Raw genomic sequence first — 19,135 nt, forward strand, 5'->3', positions numbered from 1 at the left:
TATGTGTTAATTAACTACGATATGCAGTGAGCATTGCCAAAGGGGAAAATGGATCTGGGGCGGCTGAAATGCAAACACCTTGCTTAGCCATGCAAAAGATCAGTCTGACAATGTCAAGTTCAGCTTCCACTGGTAGATTTAATGATCAAAGGATTATAATCTGATCTTGGATTGCAGCCTGGGATGTATTAAGGATTAATTTGCCAGATGTTAACTTCGAACAATGGATTAGGCAGGTAAAGAAAATCAAATATGGAGAAACACTGAACCTGAGCCATTTGTTTTCTTCTACCCATGTCTACGTGTCTCTTTGCTGTATTTAGAAGGGGAAAGCTTTGCATGAATTTTAGCAGCCCCACCAGAGTCAACAAAACAATATGAGTAGACAAATATAAATGAACAATTTTGTGTGGAAGCTGTTTCCCTGTATGCCCCTCCAAGGGGTCAGTCCAAGTCCTTATCTCACCGAAAGGAAGTTAGGAAGGAACCATCAACACTGACGTACAGGATGGGCCACTTGGCTGCGGGGCTGTCCAGACGCTGAATATTTTGCGTTCCTTATCTGGACACTGGGCATGATGACATGGCTACAAAGCACGTGATGAGAGAGCGATCTGCTCGGGACTGATGCTACGCGCCTGGATCAGACGGTAAAGGCTATGAACACTGTTTCCTCATCAGACTTTGAGGGACACGTGTGAATTGGTGAACAGCTGACGAAACAGGGGCAGGTGTAAATGAATGTTAAACAAAAGAAGAAGTAAAAGAGGAAGTAGGAATGCAGGTAAGTGCTGCTCCGGTTTTGCACTCTTCCCTTCAGCAGGGGTGGTCCTTGATAACCTCAGCCAGACAGCCGCGAGTGCTACAGATCAGACTGAGATGACAGACTGGAGTGCTGCCCACACACATACACACACATAATGAGGAGGAAATAAAAAGGGCATTCTAAAAAGGAAACTAAAACTGCATTATTTGTTTTTAGTCAGTCTTAAATGGGAGGAGGAGAAGAAGTGAATGGAAATAGAAGCCTGGAGGTTCTTTGTTCTGTCAAACAAACCAGAACTGTTCTACAACATGAAGGATTATATACTGTTTCACTTTGACTTTTGTTTATGATTATTAGTCTGTCGTTATTTTAATAAAGAAGGTCAAAATTCTTTTAGTATGTCTGTCTACAGGCACAGGTCAGAGGACATGTTCAGACAATCAGTGAACTAGTTGGAGAGACACATCAACTCTTTCATAGTTTTCTTTTCTGGTAATTTCACATACTACAAACATCAACTGTGACCTTTGTGTGTGCACGAGTACTATAGGACTCACAAATATCAATATAGGACAACAATATCTTAATTTGCAATCTGTGTATAAGCGAGTATTTATTAAAATAAAGCAAGTTGGAGACCACATATGCTTTAAGTGTGATGTCTCAGAAACTACATTTAACACCAGTGCAGCTTTTCACCATGTGTGCTCTAATGTGCGTCTATGCCTTTTGCCTCTTAATTCATTACAGTGGCCTGACGGCTTTCAGTACTGATGTTATTCATGTTGATATCTCTGGGATTCATGAACTGACAGAGACCTACTGACAGACTAAGAACACAGCTCAGATTGTAATTTTGGAGCAAGAGTATTTTATCCACTTAATTCTGTCTTACTGTATCCAAATGTGTACTGAAAATCTGTGACTGCAGGAAAAGGAACATTCCTGTGTTTTCATTGAAGGACTCAGAACTCAAGTTCAGGGGATATAGTTTTGCTGTTTCTTTTCACAGCACTATTTCACCAGGCACTGAAAGTATTAATAATAATAATTAAATTATTTAAGGTTTTGTAGAAAAGCATCTGGGTCTAGATAACTTATCTAACTAACTCAGGTTCCCAGTTTAGATTTTCTAATCCACAGTAATTATGTCCCACAGCCAGCTCCGTCGTACTCACACACATGCATTCATTCCCTGTCTCCTTGGTTCGTTTGTTTCTCAGCTGCCTCTCTCTCTGTCTTCCTCTGTTTTTCTTAGCAGAGGAGTCGTGGTCGCCTCAGGGTGGCTGGCAGTGCATGTATGAAACGTTGTTAACCATGCAGTGGGGGCTACTACCCTGCAAAGACACAGCTCAAAGGACTCCCTTCACAGCTTCAGGGTGAAAAACGACGTAAATGCCTTCGTGACTCACCATAGTGAAAGGGAGAATCATCCGCTGCATGCATCACACGCATCTGCCCCATTCTGCCAGTGTGACGCATGTCTTTTTTTTTGTATTTTATCACGCATCGTGCCTCTGTGTGAGCGTGGTGACGCAGAAGCTGTTTGGACTTCCTATATCCAGCCTACCTGACTGGGTTCATGGGAGTTTAAGGGAAAGCCCTCGTTATAAAATCATTCACAGACATTGTTAATGTGAATCTATGTTAATATATTCATATGTTATGAATGTTAACCTATAGTCATAGGTTTTTCCAGCTTAAGTGCTATATTTGTATGTTTAGCTGTTGTTTCTATGGTTAATACATTATACCTAACAACTTAATCATCACAATTAATTACAGCGAGTGCAGTGCTATTGTTATTCTTACTGTTTCCCTAGTCTCCTACTCATTTAATTATTTTATCTCCCCTGTTTCTATATGAAATTATGACCATAATTTTAAAAAAATGACCATGCATTCCTTTGATCCCAGGCAACTGAACCTGCAATTTTCATCCTTATTGTCTTCACGCAACACTCCCTTCTGTCTGACCATAAACATGACTTGTGAACGCATAAAATGTTTATCTTTGGTTTTGCCAAAAAACAAACATTTTTCATAGTACAATAAATCTAAAACCAGGGAATGTTATAACAGCACCACAAGTAGAAAACTGTAATCATTTTGAAGTATTTAAGTACACATTTGTATGGCACATTTCCCACAGTTGCAAAACACAGTAAACAACTGCTGTGACACAAAGACACAAACACATTGTGAGCACACTGGATGTTAGCCACATCAGGGTTCAATTGTGCTGTAAAGTAAAAAAAAAAAACAAAAAAAAAACACTTTGTACAGAGTTGAAAATAGCCCCAGATAGATAATCTGACACAATAAAGATAAACCTTAAATTTATTACACTGGTTTTATTTGTTGTGTTATTATTTATTGGTGGTAAAATAATGCGGTCTCCTATCAGAATAACCTGCTTGCTGTCAATCCTCTGAAGCTAAAATCTCATGCAGGAAATATTCTCTAAAAAACATATTTTAACTTGTCATGTGCACGCCTGCTTTGAAGATGCTGCTATTTCAAAAGAATGCAAAAGCTTCAAAATGGAAAATAACGTTATCTGACGGGGATGCTCCCTGTCTATAAAGAAAAATAAAACATAAATGAAACCTAGTTCAGGTAAACAATCTAAAATAATGAACTTAATTAGATCTAACGTTTTGCAGTGACCTCACATGCTGTATCTATATTTTCAGACATCACAACTATAATGGGACTTCATAATTGTGATGGTACTCATTTAAAATGCAGTGATGTTTTTTGAAGTGAACTCCATTTAACCCCGTGACAGCATTTATTTATTCAGAAGGCAGGTTGGCCTTACAAGACAAATCTGTTCCTTTTCAAAGGAACTTTGTCAGTGTGCTTGAACCCCACTGAGCTCATTAAACTGTTAATATCTCTGTCCTGCTCTTCACAAAACCTCAAACCTCACAAGGTATTGCATGCTCAGTGGCTTAAACGCACAATCCTGCATACACACTTTCACATACACACATAAAAAAGCCTCCCAAAGCCTTGCCGACTGAATGTGTGTCTGGCTGCTTGCTTAAACACACACACTCATACACACACACACACACGGCTGCAGCACAGCACTCTTATTTAAACTGATGTGAGTGCTGTCACGACATCCGACTAGTCCTATTTGTTCCACAGAAGCCTTGGCGTGAGAGCACGGTCACCCCACTGGCTCTCATGCAAATCCATTCAGTGCACATGCGCACACACATATATGCACACTCTTAACGGTCTTGCAGATAAGCAAAAAGAAGCAGTGAGAGACAGGTGGAGAGAAAATCCATTAGGCAAGTAGACAGACAGATTGAGGAACAAAAGACAGACAGACAAATAAACTGAAACTGTTAGTAGGTAGTAGATGGACATATTCATGTCTATATTAACCAATGGTTGAATTAGTCTTTGAGATTTATTTAGTCTTTTGAACTTCACTCACTGAGGTTCCCAAACTGTAGCAGCAAGTACTGTAGCTGTTTGAAGTAAAAAAAAAAACAAACTTTCTACTGGTTACCGAGATTTTGGCATGTACATTCCCTACACCCTGTTTTGTATTCAATTGAATACATTTTTAAGACAACGTTTTGAGACACACTGAATCTAATAGTTCTTATTAGTAATTCTTCATGGTCTTCTTCTTAGTATTTTTTTTGTTTTGTTTTTTTGTCATTTGTTTTTATTTTGTAGTTTTCACACATGGCCCCTGGAAAAGATGTTAAATAATGTGACCATATGGAAATTTGAGAAACTAAAACGTGTCATGTAATTAGCATCACAGGTGCCTTCAAACTTGTAATCAGTCAGTTCACCTATTTAAAGGGTGTTTCACTGTTATCTCAGTGACATTTGGTTTTTTTTCTTTCTTTAAGGGAAGGGTGCCAATAATTTTGTCCAAGTCTGCAGGGTTTCTTTATTTGTATTCAAAAGGAAAACACAAGAAGAGGCCCAGTGAGTGGCTGGATGGGGGCTACACACAATGACACAACCAAACAGGTGGACAAGACTTAGATTTAGATGGAGAGGAAAGGGCTTGTACAATAGAGCATCTTGTGCACAGGAGGAGCATTTGGTTTTACCCAAAGAAACACTGGGGAAAAGCTGCTTACATCCCTCAAGTGCAATGAAAGCATAGAGCAGGATGGGCTAGTTGCAAGTGTAGTGTGTAAGTGTAGAATAGCCTATGTCATGAAAGTTGTATAACAATAAAGAAAACGAGAAGCTTTTCATTTTTATTTTTATTTTTTTTCTAGTGTCTGTATGTACTCTGAGTACCAGTCAGGCTCATCAGTTTCATGATTCTTATTTTTTTCTCTGTTAGAAATTTGTGCTGGTCATGTGGTCATTTTTTAAATAATGAGTTTTGTGAATTCAACCTATTTATATTTGGCCATCAGTTTGTCCCACATAGCCTACCCTAATTATGTCAAGCATGACAATATTAGTCATTTTATTGCAAAAAAACAAAAAAAGAAAAAGAACAGCGGGTGATATGCACCCCTCCCCTCTCTCTTAAATCCATGCATGCACACACAGATACACACACTTTCACCCCTCCCCCTCCTTTTCCTTCCCCCTACACTCTCCTACACACACGCAAGCACACACTCAGCATGCTTCATTATACACTTGCCCAGACAGCATAGCGTGCCGGAAACAGACTCAATAGATGCCAAGTTCCCGGTCCCTGCAGGCTCAGTGCCCCTAAAACACTGGATGCACCTTCCCAAATTAGGTTAATTTGCTTTTGCCACGAAGACCACCCAAAATACAGTCTAGGGAGTCTAAAAACAAGGATGGGGAAATTGATTAAATGATTAAATAAATTCCAGCTTGTATCAATTATTAACCTGACTGAGTTGACAATGATGTACAATTGTGGTCCACTTATAGTACATTATATATAATTCAGCTTCAAATGTACTGGATGCTGCTGGCTACTACTTTGTAATGTCCTTGCCACAGGGGTATTAGAGGATATGACTGATTTCAGAGAGGGCAAAAGCGAGACACAATAGGGATCGAGGGATACAGAAAGAGAGTCTTCCTTTCCCCTCATTTCACCCACTAGAGTGTGAGGTTGATTATTGTTGCTGCCTGCATGAGTATATTTTCCCCTATTGTCACACTGGCCGTTTTTTTTTTTTTTGCTGGTGGTGGTGGCAGATAAATAAGCGCAGAAGGTTGGCTAGACTTGAGTGGGCGAGTTCAATTTGCATCAGAGTGACTGAGAGTGCACGATTCTTTTGCCCATAAATAGCACACGATGCATCCCAAATGAAATCATACCGAGCAGTTCTTCTTCTCTCACACTCTATCTTATTGTGACGATGCGTAGGTTTGCTTTGGTCAGCCACAGAAAACATTTTGGAGCAATGATATAATTCAAAAAGGCAAAAATATCTGTCTAAAGACATTTGTTAGCAATCTATTATGTTTGGTCCTGTGAAAACCCCTGCAGGAATGTCTGACCGTTATTTCACATTACTTCTGAGGCAATGAATTAGATGCACACAAACAGAAAATGGAGTGTGACCTATGCATGCAAGCAGGAAGAACTCAAGGCAAATTTAAGGAGATGTTTGTCTGCCTAATCATGCCATAATTGTTCTCATGTTTATTTTAAAGCTAATTCTCAATGAATATATTCTTGACTGTATTTGTGTGTGTTTTTGGAAAGTCTGTGACATCCATGTCAGACTCTACTTGTTGGCCACTAACCAAGAGCTAAATCATTAAATTATTTATTATAAGCTACACAAAAGGATTAATATTGGTTTCATTTTCCTGTATCTTAATAACTCATTCTAATCTCATCCATTAACTCATTAGCTGTATGTCATATAACCACAAGAATGTCACTGGCCTGCTCATGTGCCTTTCTGCCATGTGAAGCATTATCTGCCAAAGTGTAAAAATAGGAGCAAAGAGCAATTGAAGTTTTCAACCCCTGAAACTGAGGGCAATTAAGGCAGTTAAAGTGATAAAGTTTAACTGTTGCTTAAGAGGTTAATATGAAAAACCTCCAGATCAGTAGCTGATAGTTTCTGACATTGAGGGTTAAGACTCAAGGGTTAGAGTACTTGACCTATTGCATGTTTCCTCTATAGTTTTCTTTTTCTTTTTTTATATATTATACCAATATAAATAATTAAAATGATTACATGTTGTTAGATCACAATTGATCAGAATGTATTATTCAGATCTTTAAATTTAAGTAAAAGTAGCAATACCTAAACTAAAAGCACTCCATCACCAGACTGGGAGTTTCATGTCCTGACATGTCAAAACGGACAGTTTAGTCCGTTTAACATAGTCAGTTCAATAATAATCCTAACAATACTAATACTTCCAGTACTAATACTATTAATACTAATAATTCTTCACTCTAAATAAATTGTTAATAGGGCTATAACATTATTGATTAGATAACAGGTGAAGTAAAATGCGAAATCAATAATATAGTATAAACGACTACTACGACTAGATCTACTACTTATTTTCCTGTCTCACTGATGAAGGGCTGTATTTATTTTTGTAGTGTGTTGAGGATGGACTGGCTTGGCCATGCTGTTTTGTTGAAGGCTTATACTGTTCTACTTGTCATATTTTAAATGTAAAATGTTAATTTATTAATTAACTATATGTTGGTATCCAGTCAGTGTAGAGTAAAGAGTATAAATATTTATTCCGGAATGTAGTGTAGTAGGAAAAAGCTAAATTAATTGGCATTTGGGAACAGTCAAGTCAAGTACCTCCAGATTTTACTAACAAAAAACAATATTTGAGAGAAGATAGTGAGTTATGTTGAATTGTCTATTATGCTTTTATTTTGGCAAACTAACTTCCGGTGCCGGCCGCGGCTGATGATTGGGCGTTCTTTGGTGCGTGTTGACGTGATGTTGCTACGTCGTAGCCATAGTAACAGCCAGAGCATGGCAATCGCTAGGAAAAGTTTTGCTAAGTTTGAGATATTTTGTGATTATTTTCGCCTTCAGTTCCAGCACGACTGTTAATAATGGGTAGGTAAATCTTTGTTCTGCAAAAGAGTCAATGGAAGTCAAAACAAAAAGCTGCATCCTCGTATTCTTGTTGTGGTTGGGTTAGAAAGGCGCACTGATTTGTACACTGAGTTAGCATGACAGTTTTAGAGACGATCAAAACCTTCACTCATGCTGTAAATCTCGACTTATTTTTCTTATTTCTTTCACACCATGCCTGTTTCTCAGTTCATGAGCTCTGACCTTCAGTAATATAAAGCTTATAGTAGAACATGTTGATTATGAATGCTCTTAAAAATCTATTCTAACAAGTTTATACTAACGATTCATTTTTAGATGTGCTTTAGTTTTTAGAGAACTCCTTGAAGCTGTTGAACAACAAAATCAGTTTATTTTAACTTCTGTCATCATTAAATTTGTTAGAGAAATTTGGGTGCTGCCCTCCGATGATTTTGTCAGTGTCTTTGTCCTCAGTCAAAAATGTGGGCCCTTATGTTTGTGTATGTTTGTCCTCATGACCCAGGCTTGTGTCCCTGCAGAATGAACAGCTTGCCTCTCTCACATTAGACTGATTAATAGTTAAATCTGGGCTAAAACAGACAAAATGTGACAGAGAAACAGTTGTCATGCACTGTTGCATGATCTTTTATATCTGCAGCCACCTAAAAGAAAGTCTCCGCTTTATACTGTTAAAAATATGGACATATATTAGGCTTATAATATAATGTGCTGCCTGTGATTGAGGATATCTGCTGTGTTTTAAATGCAGAGCTTAGAGGCAGTAGGGGGCAAGCAGGTTATTAGCATGCATGAACATGAAGCCTGCACTTTGACAGGGCAGGGTTTGGGTGTCTAGACTAGGGTGTGTTAGAATGAGACACAAGCATTTCTAATAATAATATTAATGACATACTTTATTGATCCCATTGGAGAAATTGTGGTTGGACAGCTGCCAGACAGAACATATTGGCACTACTATGGGATTTCAGTGTCTTGTCCAAGGACACCTGGACTAGTAGCCAGGAGGAAGAACAACGATTGCTATACCAACTGAGCTACTGCTGCTTCATTTCCCATGCTTATTTATGCTGTGTGATAGTGATTAGTGATTCCATATTCTTCTTTGCAAAACTGCTCAAGTTCTGTCAGGTTGCATGGGGATCATGAGTAAACAGGCCTTTTCAAGTTCAGTCACATATTCTTCATTTTATTTACGTCTGGACTTTGTCCTGGTGCTTTCTAAGAATTTATCCTGGAAAACAAATGTTCCAATTTTATCAAGTTCTTGTCTAGGTGTTTTATGATGTCGTCTCTAATCTAACAAACCTACATGGGGCAAAATGGAGACTTTCAGCACATCTTGAACTGATGCACAAAGGCTTTGGGAGATGGGCGGTATAGATAGAGGCATGACTATGTCCTTAAAACAATTACAGTGTCTATCAGCACTGGAATCAAGTGGGCCAATAAGACTCACCTCTCAAAGCAAACCATCATTATCATCACAGCCAGGGAGAAGCAATTATAACCTTCATTCTATCCAGACCTGATGAAGTTTGCTGGATGGATGGTGAAACAGAACTTCATAAGTCCAGAAGTATCAAACAATTTCAAGAAATTAAAACAAGTCCACTTGCCACTGAACAGCAATTTTGGGATAGCCATGATCTGGATGACTGAGAATCTTTACAGACATTGCAACTACCACCTTAAAACCTGTGGTGCCAGTGTCTCATTGTACTCCTGGAGTTGATCATACTGTGAGAGGACTGACTGGAAGAGGCTAGAAGAGAAAGTTCATTCAAGCACTGTATGGTGGTATGGTAAGAAAATGTTGGCAAGGTGGGTGGAGAGCAATATGCGTTCTAGAAGAGGTTGGGTGCAGAAGTTTGCATCCAGATTTCTATTCAGTGTTCTCAGCACAGAACATGGGGCGAGAGAGGAAGAGAAGGACCATCTGCAATAACAGTGATGTGTCAAGGTGGGTGTGGCTCAACACAAGAGAACCATAGCAGAGTAGCTAACTTTTCATCTGGAGACAAGTTTTGGTCTGATCAGTCCAAGCATGTGCCTAGATGACAAGTTATTATAAATGGCTCTTCTCCTATGGCTGGTGATTCCACCTCAGGCAAACATGATGCACTAAATCATGAAGACAAATTCCTGAAACCTATGCAATGTCAGACCTGTGCAATAACCCCATTTCCAGTTTTGATTCAGTGTTGCAAAAGGATAAAGGATGAATATATTTTATAGACACTAGTTGACAAGCAGTGTCTCTCTATGTGAATTGTGTTTGTGCTGTACATTGTCTTGTGTGTCCTCTCACTCTGCCTCTAAAATTCTGCAAGGGCATTTAATCTCTGACATCCAGTCATGCACGGACTACCATCTGAGAGGAGTGACCTATGGCCCTAACCTAGCTGGAGGTATTTTATCTGAAGTCAAGTGTTGAGTTGATGTGATGCTTTTCCCCCACTAATGGTGAGCTGATAGATAAATGCCCTAAAAGCCTGCACAGACAGACAGGCAGAGGCTGGGTTAGGCTTGCATTAGTGTCCTCCTCTCACGACCTCCTACACCCACTGCCACAGTGGCCATTATCTTACAGCTGAAGCAAAGTAAAACTGAAGCACATTATACTATATAAATTATCATCTTCATCATTAGTTAGCAATAACATGCAAAATATACATATTTTTTGTGTGGAAATTTGCCACATTTCCCCATAGTGCAGGACAGGATGATGTACAGCATAATGTGCCGTTGTAAAACCCTCAACTATAAAATGTACTAATCTACACTATGTAAGCTTAATGCCTTGAGCTTCACTGATTCGTCTGTTGGAGAGAGTGTAGGCAAATGGGTGTATACATACTTTAGTATTGTGGATGTCATGCTACAAGATTTACTCTTAGACATTTCTCAGTTTGAAAGAGATGCCCACTTTTGTCCTTTAAAGACTAGTTGATTTTCTTAATAATAATAATAATAATAATATTCATAATTTATGACAATTTTCTGACTTTTTATAGACTAAACAATTGTTCTTTTGATTAAAAGACTAAATAAACATATTAATCAGTAATGAAAACACTCCAGCCCTAGTTCACTTCACTATATGAAAATCTTGTCACACACACTGTACAGATACCATTTCCAGTAAAGCTAATTCTGTTAGTCTGCTTGTCTCCAGGAGACAAGGAACGATCCATGGAGGCAGAGCAGGAGGAAGAGAAAGAAATACAGATGGCTCTTCACCAGCCTCCAGTCTACCCACTGCCCGAGGAGATAAATAAGGTAGGTAGTAATTCAAATAACATGCTCCTGGCGGCAGGTACCTGCTTATTTTGAATTCAGAGTTATATGTGAACACCAAGACACCTTGCTGAAGAGAAGCAATATAATATCAATTATTAGTACTTCTAAGTTCTGAACCACAGTGTAAACATTACCTCTCAAAGTAACATTAATTAATATTAATTAGTGACTATATTGGTGTTTTCTCATTTGGTGCCTTTTATCTTCTGATCATTTTATTTAATAGACAACAGGATGTGTGGCCTTTGCTGGGGGATGTAGTATCTCTGCTTAGTTACTCATGAGTGTTTTAGCCTGTCAAAGTTTTTGGCATAAACACTTCAGAGAGTGAGGCCAGCAGCAAAGTTGCTGTAGTGCTGCTGCCTAGGCATAATGCAAATAAGTCAGCAGGTTGCAAAATCATTTTCTGTCCCCTTGTTTTTGTACAACCTGTCTGAATGTCTTGTGCTGTCAGATTTTGCTGTAGTCAGACATCTGTGTTCCTCAATCTCATCAATTATTTTGGAGAGTTATCATAACAGATGGAAACAATAGCTACAAAACAAGATCCATTTGTAATAAATTGGAATTGTTCTTTCATATTTATGTCTATTTTACATTATCAGTTACCAGAGGTTGTGGCATAGTGTAGTGCAGCACACTACACAGTAGTAATTTTACTGACTGGATCAATGAGACTGCTCTATATTTCTCTCTATGCTCTGTCCTTTCTTCCTGTCTCTCTCAGATGCTCTGTCTGCTGCTCTGCAGTAATTTCTGGAATGCCTCATTGAGGTCAGTAGATGGTTGTGAACAATACACCCCCTGGTATTAGGTGAGAGTGGCCATTCTGTGCCCATGTACAAACAAATTCCCCCCAGCCTCAAAAGTCTCCCACAAACACAGGGCACAGACACACAGTCCATTTTCCCATCCATCCATTTGTACATCTATATTTCTGCCTGCTGCGCCATGGCCAACAGGCTCTAATGGGAATCCATTTTATTTATTGATTTCTGTAGTGGGCATCTATTGTGCTTTTGTGTGTGTGTGCATCCGTTTTAGTCCTTCTGTTTATGATCTACCACAAGGGGCATGTGATAACCAGACACACAGCAAAGGAAAGAGAGAATGAGAGACAATAACAAAAAATGAGAGGGATCGGGGGCAGCACAGACATTGTGATCATAGCCCATCTGGTTCATTTTCTCTCTCTCTCCCTGCCTGTTATCCTCCCTCTGTCATTCCAATAGGTCTGTAAAATAGAGGATGTTCTGGGCTTAGACCCCCGCTGAGTACACTTCAGCACCACTTATTGGAGGAGGCTTAGGTGGCCGGGGGCGAGCGGAGAACAAAAACAACACAGGCAATGTGCATTGCAAGCGCAAAGCTGTGGGTAGCACCATGTGCACTGGTCGGTGTGGGAGGCAAAGAGGAGGTGGTGTACTAACAGGCCCATTTAAGTGCTGTTAATCCTGGTCTGCTGGGAGAGGACTGGCACCAAGGTTTAATGGTGGGCTGCTGAGAAGGAGAGCACTGTGGTTGCAAACACACACAGACATGCACACACACACACACACACACACACACACACACACACACACACACACACACACACACACACACAGGCAATGCGTTCCACCCACATGGTTAGGCACTAAAACACACACTTGCACTGAACTTTCATGCTGACACTTTGTTTGTTTTCTGTATACACAGGAATGCGGGTTAAATACAGCTACAGGTGCACACACACAAGAAAACGCCCACTCCTACACCACAAGATAGTAGTTTTTAAAGTAAACCATGTTAAATGGAAAATGACACCACCAACTATCAACATGATTTATTCCCAGATTTACAAAAATACAGGTTTGGTGGACTGATTAACTTATAATTATCTATTAGGCATGAATATGTGTTGGACATTCTTGACATCTGCAGCGTGTTCAGGGTACGGCCTTATCTGGGAAATTAAAGTGGGACAAAATAACCAGTACAGCAGTATGTCTGAGTTTCCCATAATTTTGTTTCAAATTTAAATCTTTGATTTATTATTTTGCTTGAAAAAAAAAAAAAAAGTCAGGGTTTTTAGATCTCTAGGAAAAAAGGTAAATCTATGTTCATAAAGGTCAATGGCAGAAACCACTGTTAAATAATAAATAATAATAATAAATCAATTGCTAGGAACAGGGTTGTTCAGAGTCTTCTGGAGTGTATGCTTGTACTTTTTTGTTTTTCTGCTGGACAGTCCTTCATTTTCTGCCCATTGAATTAGGAACCCTGCTGTGTTTTGCACTGTGCCGTCAACCTGAATATGGCATGAGCCTTTGTCTAATGTCACCCCTAAAACTCAAAACAAAGGTGTTTTACTTTCCCTTACTTGGCAGGATTTTTCACCAAGTTGTCAAAGTGACATTTTAACTTAGACGTGTTCCTTTTTTTGCTAGCACAGTGTTCTAGTCAAAAATGTGGCTGCAGGATTAGTTGTTTTCAATGCAGCACAGAACAGAGTACACCACAGCCTTTTTTATGCAGCTGCTGAGCACCTCTTGTTCTCCATGAGGTGCTGATATTACCTATTCACTTCTCAATTGTTGGAGAAGCCCAGATACACAGTGTAACAGGACAAGACGTTCACCTCCACATGAGAGGGTAGCACGGTGGAGAAGACACAGAGAGAAGAGGCCAAAAAAAAAAGCAAGTAGAGACAGAGAGGGACTGGAGGGACAATACTGTCTGTTAACTTTTCAAATGTTGTGGACTGTGAAGAGCTCAGAAACACAATGTCACAGTACAAGACGTTCACTTTAGAGATAATTAGAGAGTGAGTGGAGAGCAAGGGACGGAGAAAGAGTGGCATCCCACTGTGTGTTCAAGAGAGATAACTAAAAGACTTTGTGTTTCATTTTCTTCTGAGAGTATCGGCTGACATAATACCTGAAAGACCAAAAATGACGATACTTTCTGTCGTACACGAACATACATAGAGATAAACATGCAAGCTCGGAAACACATTCAGCTCTGTCCTTCATGCAGTTAAACTTCTTTTCTGTATCCTTTCATAGCACCAGACAAACACATTACCAACAAAATGGGAGATTATACACACAACACTGGATCTTGAAAAGGTTGTGTTTACTTGTTCCCCTCCATCTGCACACGTACACACATACTGCACGCCATGGCTGTATTCACCACCTGTCTAGCTCTCATTCAAATTTGAGCCAGTGCATTCACATTATAAGGTGTTTTGGCTCTCCTCGCTCCCTGTGAAAGTGTGAACCAGGGTTAAAAATATATGTGTGTATGTGTGTGTCTTTATGAGGCCCAATGTGTTTTAGAACTTGAGAGTAATGTGAGAATAGTAGTCTTCGCTTAATAGGTGTGAATTTAAGGTTTAAGGTTATGCAATGTCCACACAGTCTGCATAGAGAAAAAAATTAGCAGCAGCAGCTTCAGTTGTGCATTGACACATTTTGTCAGCGCTTCGAGTCTCATCCATTCTTTGTAGATATATATGGGTATAAAATGGAGTAAAATAGACTTGAAACATAAACATATTTTTTGTGGTGATGATGTTGATGATGCTGCATTGGATTATGTGACTTGTGTAGGCAGACGGCTGCACAGTATAAGTGTAAGTGCCTGAGATGGACGACTAAACACTTCAGTTGCCTTATGTTAAGATCTACAGATTTATACTATTTAAGTTAAACTTAGTGACTTTTTTAGGAAGGCGGCTACATTGTGTAACAACATTGACTCATTAAAGAAAATAATGTATATGTTTTAACTTTACGTTTATTGTGAGAATAGATGTATGTTGGATAGTGTTATTTCTTTTTCTGTGCGCACTTATTGACACATGGAAAAACACTTTGCTCCATGCAAACCTGAACACCTGTTTTGCAGGTTCACTTCTACGTCAGTGGAATTTCACCTTTTCCTGCCCTGAAAGGAAAAACACTATCACATCCAACATGTAAAAGAAAAAAAGTGCTGATAAGATCATACTGTCCTCTGTAATTTGTAAGGGACCACAGTAGGCCTCACTCCCTCTCATTGCATGTTGGAAGTTTGAATGTTATCCGAAGTGGAAATTTTTTTTTTTCATCTAACAACTTCACCTCTGTGTGACTTTTTTTTTTTTTTTTTTACAAACTAATAGTTTTTGCGTTTACTTTTGTTGATGCTCCATCAGTAGACCTTTTTAGTTTGCTGAACCTTTTTGTGTTGTCATTTTTACAAAAATATATTAAAAAAAACACCTTTCAAGCAGACTTGCTGCATATCTGAACCAAACTTTGTGAGGTAAATATAGTGGAAGAACTAGTAAGGTTATGGTACAGGCATGCATTTGTGATGTTTTAGCTTAGTCTATGGTGTCCTGGGGTTTCTCTGTTTAACAGTATTTAATTATCTGGCCATGTCTGGAATACTCACGGACCCTATGTGCACATAAATGTGTGAACATGTTTGTTATTGTTTCAGTATAGGGGAAGAAAAGAGGACACTTTCTAAAATGATGTGCTGATTTGTTAGAAAATGACTGCCACTTACAGTATGTGTGCACGTAAATACTTTCTTACTTCTACCTGTCTGACTTACTGTTTTTTCATCGTGTAAGCCACTTCTGGCATTCATTCCACTCACTCACTTATTTTCAATCACCTTCTTCAGAAAACACAGAAAGTTGCAAATAACTGCTTGCAAGCATGTTCTTTTCTAAACAGCTCAGGAAAATCAATTGTTAACTATCCAACCTTGAAGCACTCCAGTCACCAGATTGTTGTTTAGAGAGCTCTTTCTTTTTCCTCTACTAAACTCTGACACTTAGATGATGGCTGCTGCAGCTGATACTTAAACTCCCCTCCTTGTTTATCTGTTTTAACAGTGTTAATTAAAGTCCAGACAATCCTCTGCCACATCCTGCCACGACTTTCAAACTGATTGCTCTCAACTCCTCTTGCTTTCTTTCTCCCACCATCAATCCATTAATCAGTGCAAATTCTTCTAGGGGAAAAGTGAAAAGCCACATGTCTCATTGATCCAAACTGTACTACACGTGTCCTTTTTTCCTCTTATACTGTTTGTCTCATTTTCTTTGTCTGTCATTCCCTCCTCGTATTGAATAATGGCTAGTTTCAAAACAGACTTCTGGATAATGGTGGCACTATGTTGTCTGGTACATCTAATCAGCATATCTCAGACTTACTCCCTTCCTCATCCTCCTCCTTCAGCACCCTCCTCCTTCTTTGCCCTGTTTGGCTGTTTTTCCTGTTCCGCCCTCACCTTCATGACCCTTTTCAGTCTGTTTTCTTAACTCTGGGGGAGGAGGGAGGGATTAAGAGAGGGAGAGGGGGAGGTTTCATCAGGTGAACGCTGATCTGCAGTAATGACTGAGAGACAGTGGGGGGGGATTATTGTGCAATATTGTCACGGGTGTTGTCTAGGGCCTGGTAATACAAAGTGATAATCCAGAGGTCATTAAGAGGTCACTGTTGCTTGTATGAAGCAGTTGCCCTGACAGCCCTAGTGGAATTTAATTTTGAAAGATACACATTAATCAAGAGTTCAGACAGTCTATCCTTCAATACAAAAAACAATTATTGTAAATATTTATTGTAGTGCTGATATTGCTGTGCGTTGAAACTGCCCCCAACCTGTAAATGTCATGCTATTTATCTCAGGTTAAAACTGAATCTGATATCAGGAAAAGTATCTACAATAGTGACCATAACCAAGAACTTTTAATGTTGCACAAAGAGAAAGTGATAGTTGCCTCTAAAGACCATTATTCATGATATACATTCATTTACGTTCTATGCAAGGTGTGAGAGTATCACTTTTTGAGGAGTAAATCTGTCTCTGTTGTATGTGCTACCATGTTTACTATAATGTCACTGATGACTGTCATTTACTATTATTTCTGCTTTCACCACTTTTGCACATTTAGAGCTGAATACAACTAGTCCTAGCATGTTCTGTGGGTGCTGTCACTCAACTAAACCTCAGTATCAGAGGTGGATTGCAGGTGGGTAAATCAGAAAGTCTAAATACACTTCTTATCATACAGTGCGTGAACATAGCATTAACATATTAACTTTAACACTCTGCGTTGCTCAAAAGATGGTCTTTGGTACTGGAAAGCTTTATAAGTGCAGACAAATTGGATAGGATTGGGGGTGGATTGATAGATTGGTCTTCTCTGTTTTACTTATTCATAAGTGTCTGAATCTTCTTTACATAATGAACTTGGAGTTAAACACTGTATGTGACAAGACTTATTTTCTCTTGCTCAAGAAGGTTATGCGAGGTTGTGTTTCCTTCCACTGAATTTCAGCTAGTCAGAAAAAAAATTTCTTTCCACCAACTTAAAACCACAAATGAAGAAGCATACAGTAGGTCCCTCAGCTCACTGGACAGGAACTGAAAGAAAAAAAACAGAACATGCACGGACAGACAGCAGGCAGGCAGACATGCACACACAGTTCAACCAGTGTTACCTCCTCTGGCCTCTGTTGGCTCTCTGTGCCGTGCCATGTCGTGCCGAGCCGTGTGTTGTGATGCATGGTGTAGTGGGGCTACCGGAAGCACATGTGTTGTCTGCTAACTCTGATTAATGTAACAGCTCCCCCTTCTCTCTCTGACTGCTTTCTTTCACTGGCTGCCCTGATGTCCTGCCTTCACCTCTCATGTCTGCAGTCTGTCTCTGTCTCCAGACCTCAGTTGTGAGAAACATAGAGAGTCATAAAATTATAATAAAGTGCTTCTCATGTTCTGCTGGTATAGATTGGCGTATCTTAAAGTAAATAGAGTGGGTTAAAATGCTGTGACAACCTAAAATCTTCCCAGTTTAAATTGTAATTAAACAACATTTATATTGTGCAACAGCACATATGTCCACCATATTCCATGTTATTCCTTTTTTCCTCTTTCATCTTAACAGATGGTATATTAAGTAATGCTAGTTTTATCAGTTGGTCTAGTTAGCTACACACCCCTTCATCTGCTAATGACTGGGTGTAAACATTAAGTAACAGTTAATCTTGACATAAGATCTAGACTGTTGTAGTGCAATCCATTTTAATTTAATGATGAATCTCTAGCTTGTAAAAACCTAACTAAGCTACGTTTGAACTTGTCAACAGCTGGTGCAACTGACAGGTCATCTGTACTAAACTGTAGTTGTATAACCACTAAAGTGGCATTTTATTTCCTGCATTGTTTTTGGTGGTTAAATAACTTTCTGGTGCTCCTGATTTGGAGGATGAAGGATTTTGCGTGGCTGTGATCAGTCATTTCTCTAGTCAAACTTACCTTACAAAATACTTTAATCAGCATAGACAGACCACTGAATCAACATCCCAACCAGTTCTCTGCCTGCTGCCTGCTCATTAGCTGCAGCTGTCTGTTATTGTGGCTGCTTTGCTGTTCTTTGCCGTGCCATGCTGTGCTGTGCCTCACCCTGTGTTTGGATGTGATATGATTTGTGGCCAAGTGCTGGTTGAGCCAGCCATAGGTGATTCTTTCCCTGCCACTGCCCTTTCCCTGCTTCCACGCAAAGGAGTGACTTAGTGAAGAGGGTGTGCAGGCAGATGGGAAAGGCAGGGAACTAGAACATATGCAAATAGAAAGACAGTCAGTCATGCAACAAACATGCAACCCAGGATTAAAGCCCCCTTTTAAACAACCCCCCAGGCTCAGTCCCCCCGCCAACACATGGTACAGACCCCTCCTTCCTGCACTTTGCCTGCCCTGCTGACTTTGTCTTGACTTTCCTGTGACTGTTGCTGATGGTTTCAGCCTCTGCCAAGTGCATGCACACATCTGGGTGTGTGTGTATGAGTGACTGTCACACTGTCTCAGTGCTCTGTACAAACATGCTTAACAGAGACACTGGACATCTCACGAACTTTGATTCATCCACTCTACAGTACAGTATGCCCCTGATCTGTCTGCCTCCTCCCTTCACTTCTCTCTACTATTCAAATGCTTATGCCCCCCTTTTGCATTTCCCTATCACTTGCAGCCGCTACTACTCTGTCTT

At 39.5% G+C, this 19,135-nt stretch overlaps 1 protein-coding gene across 1 annotated transcript in view; it reads left to right on the forward strand.

Moving 5' to 3' along the window:
• The first annotated feature begins 7,715 nt into the window (after positions 1–7,715).
• lekr1 (leucine, glutamate and lysine rich 1) overlaps positions 7,716–19,135 on the forward strand; it is a 65,530-nt gene continuing 54,110 nt past the window's right edge. Inside the window, exons 1-2 of the mRNA XM_026373908.1 lie at positions 7,716–7,803; positions 10,979–11,082. Coding sequence (XP_026229693.1) covers positions 7,800–7,803; positions 10,979–11,082 — 108 coding nt within the window. The 5' untranslated portion in view covers positions 7,716–7,799. The remainder of the gene's footprint in view (positions 7,804–10,978; positions 11,083–19,135) is intronic.

This window comes from Anabas testudineus, chromosome 13 (genome assembly GCF_900324465.2).
Source record: "Anabas testudineus chromosome 13, fAnaTes1.2, whole genome shotgun sequence".
NCBI classification, from domain to species: Eukaryota; Metazoa; Chordata; class Actinopteri; order Anabantiformes; family Anabantidae; genus Anabas; species Anabas testudineus.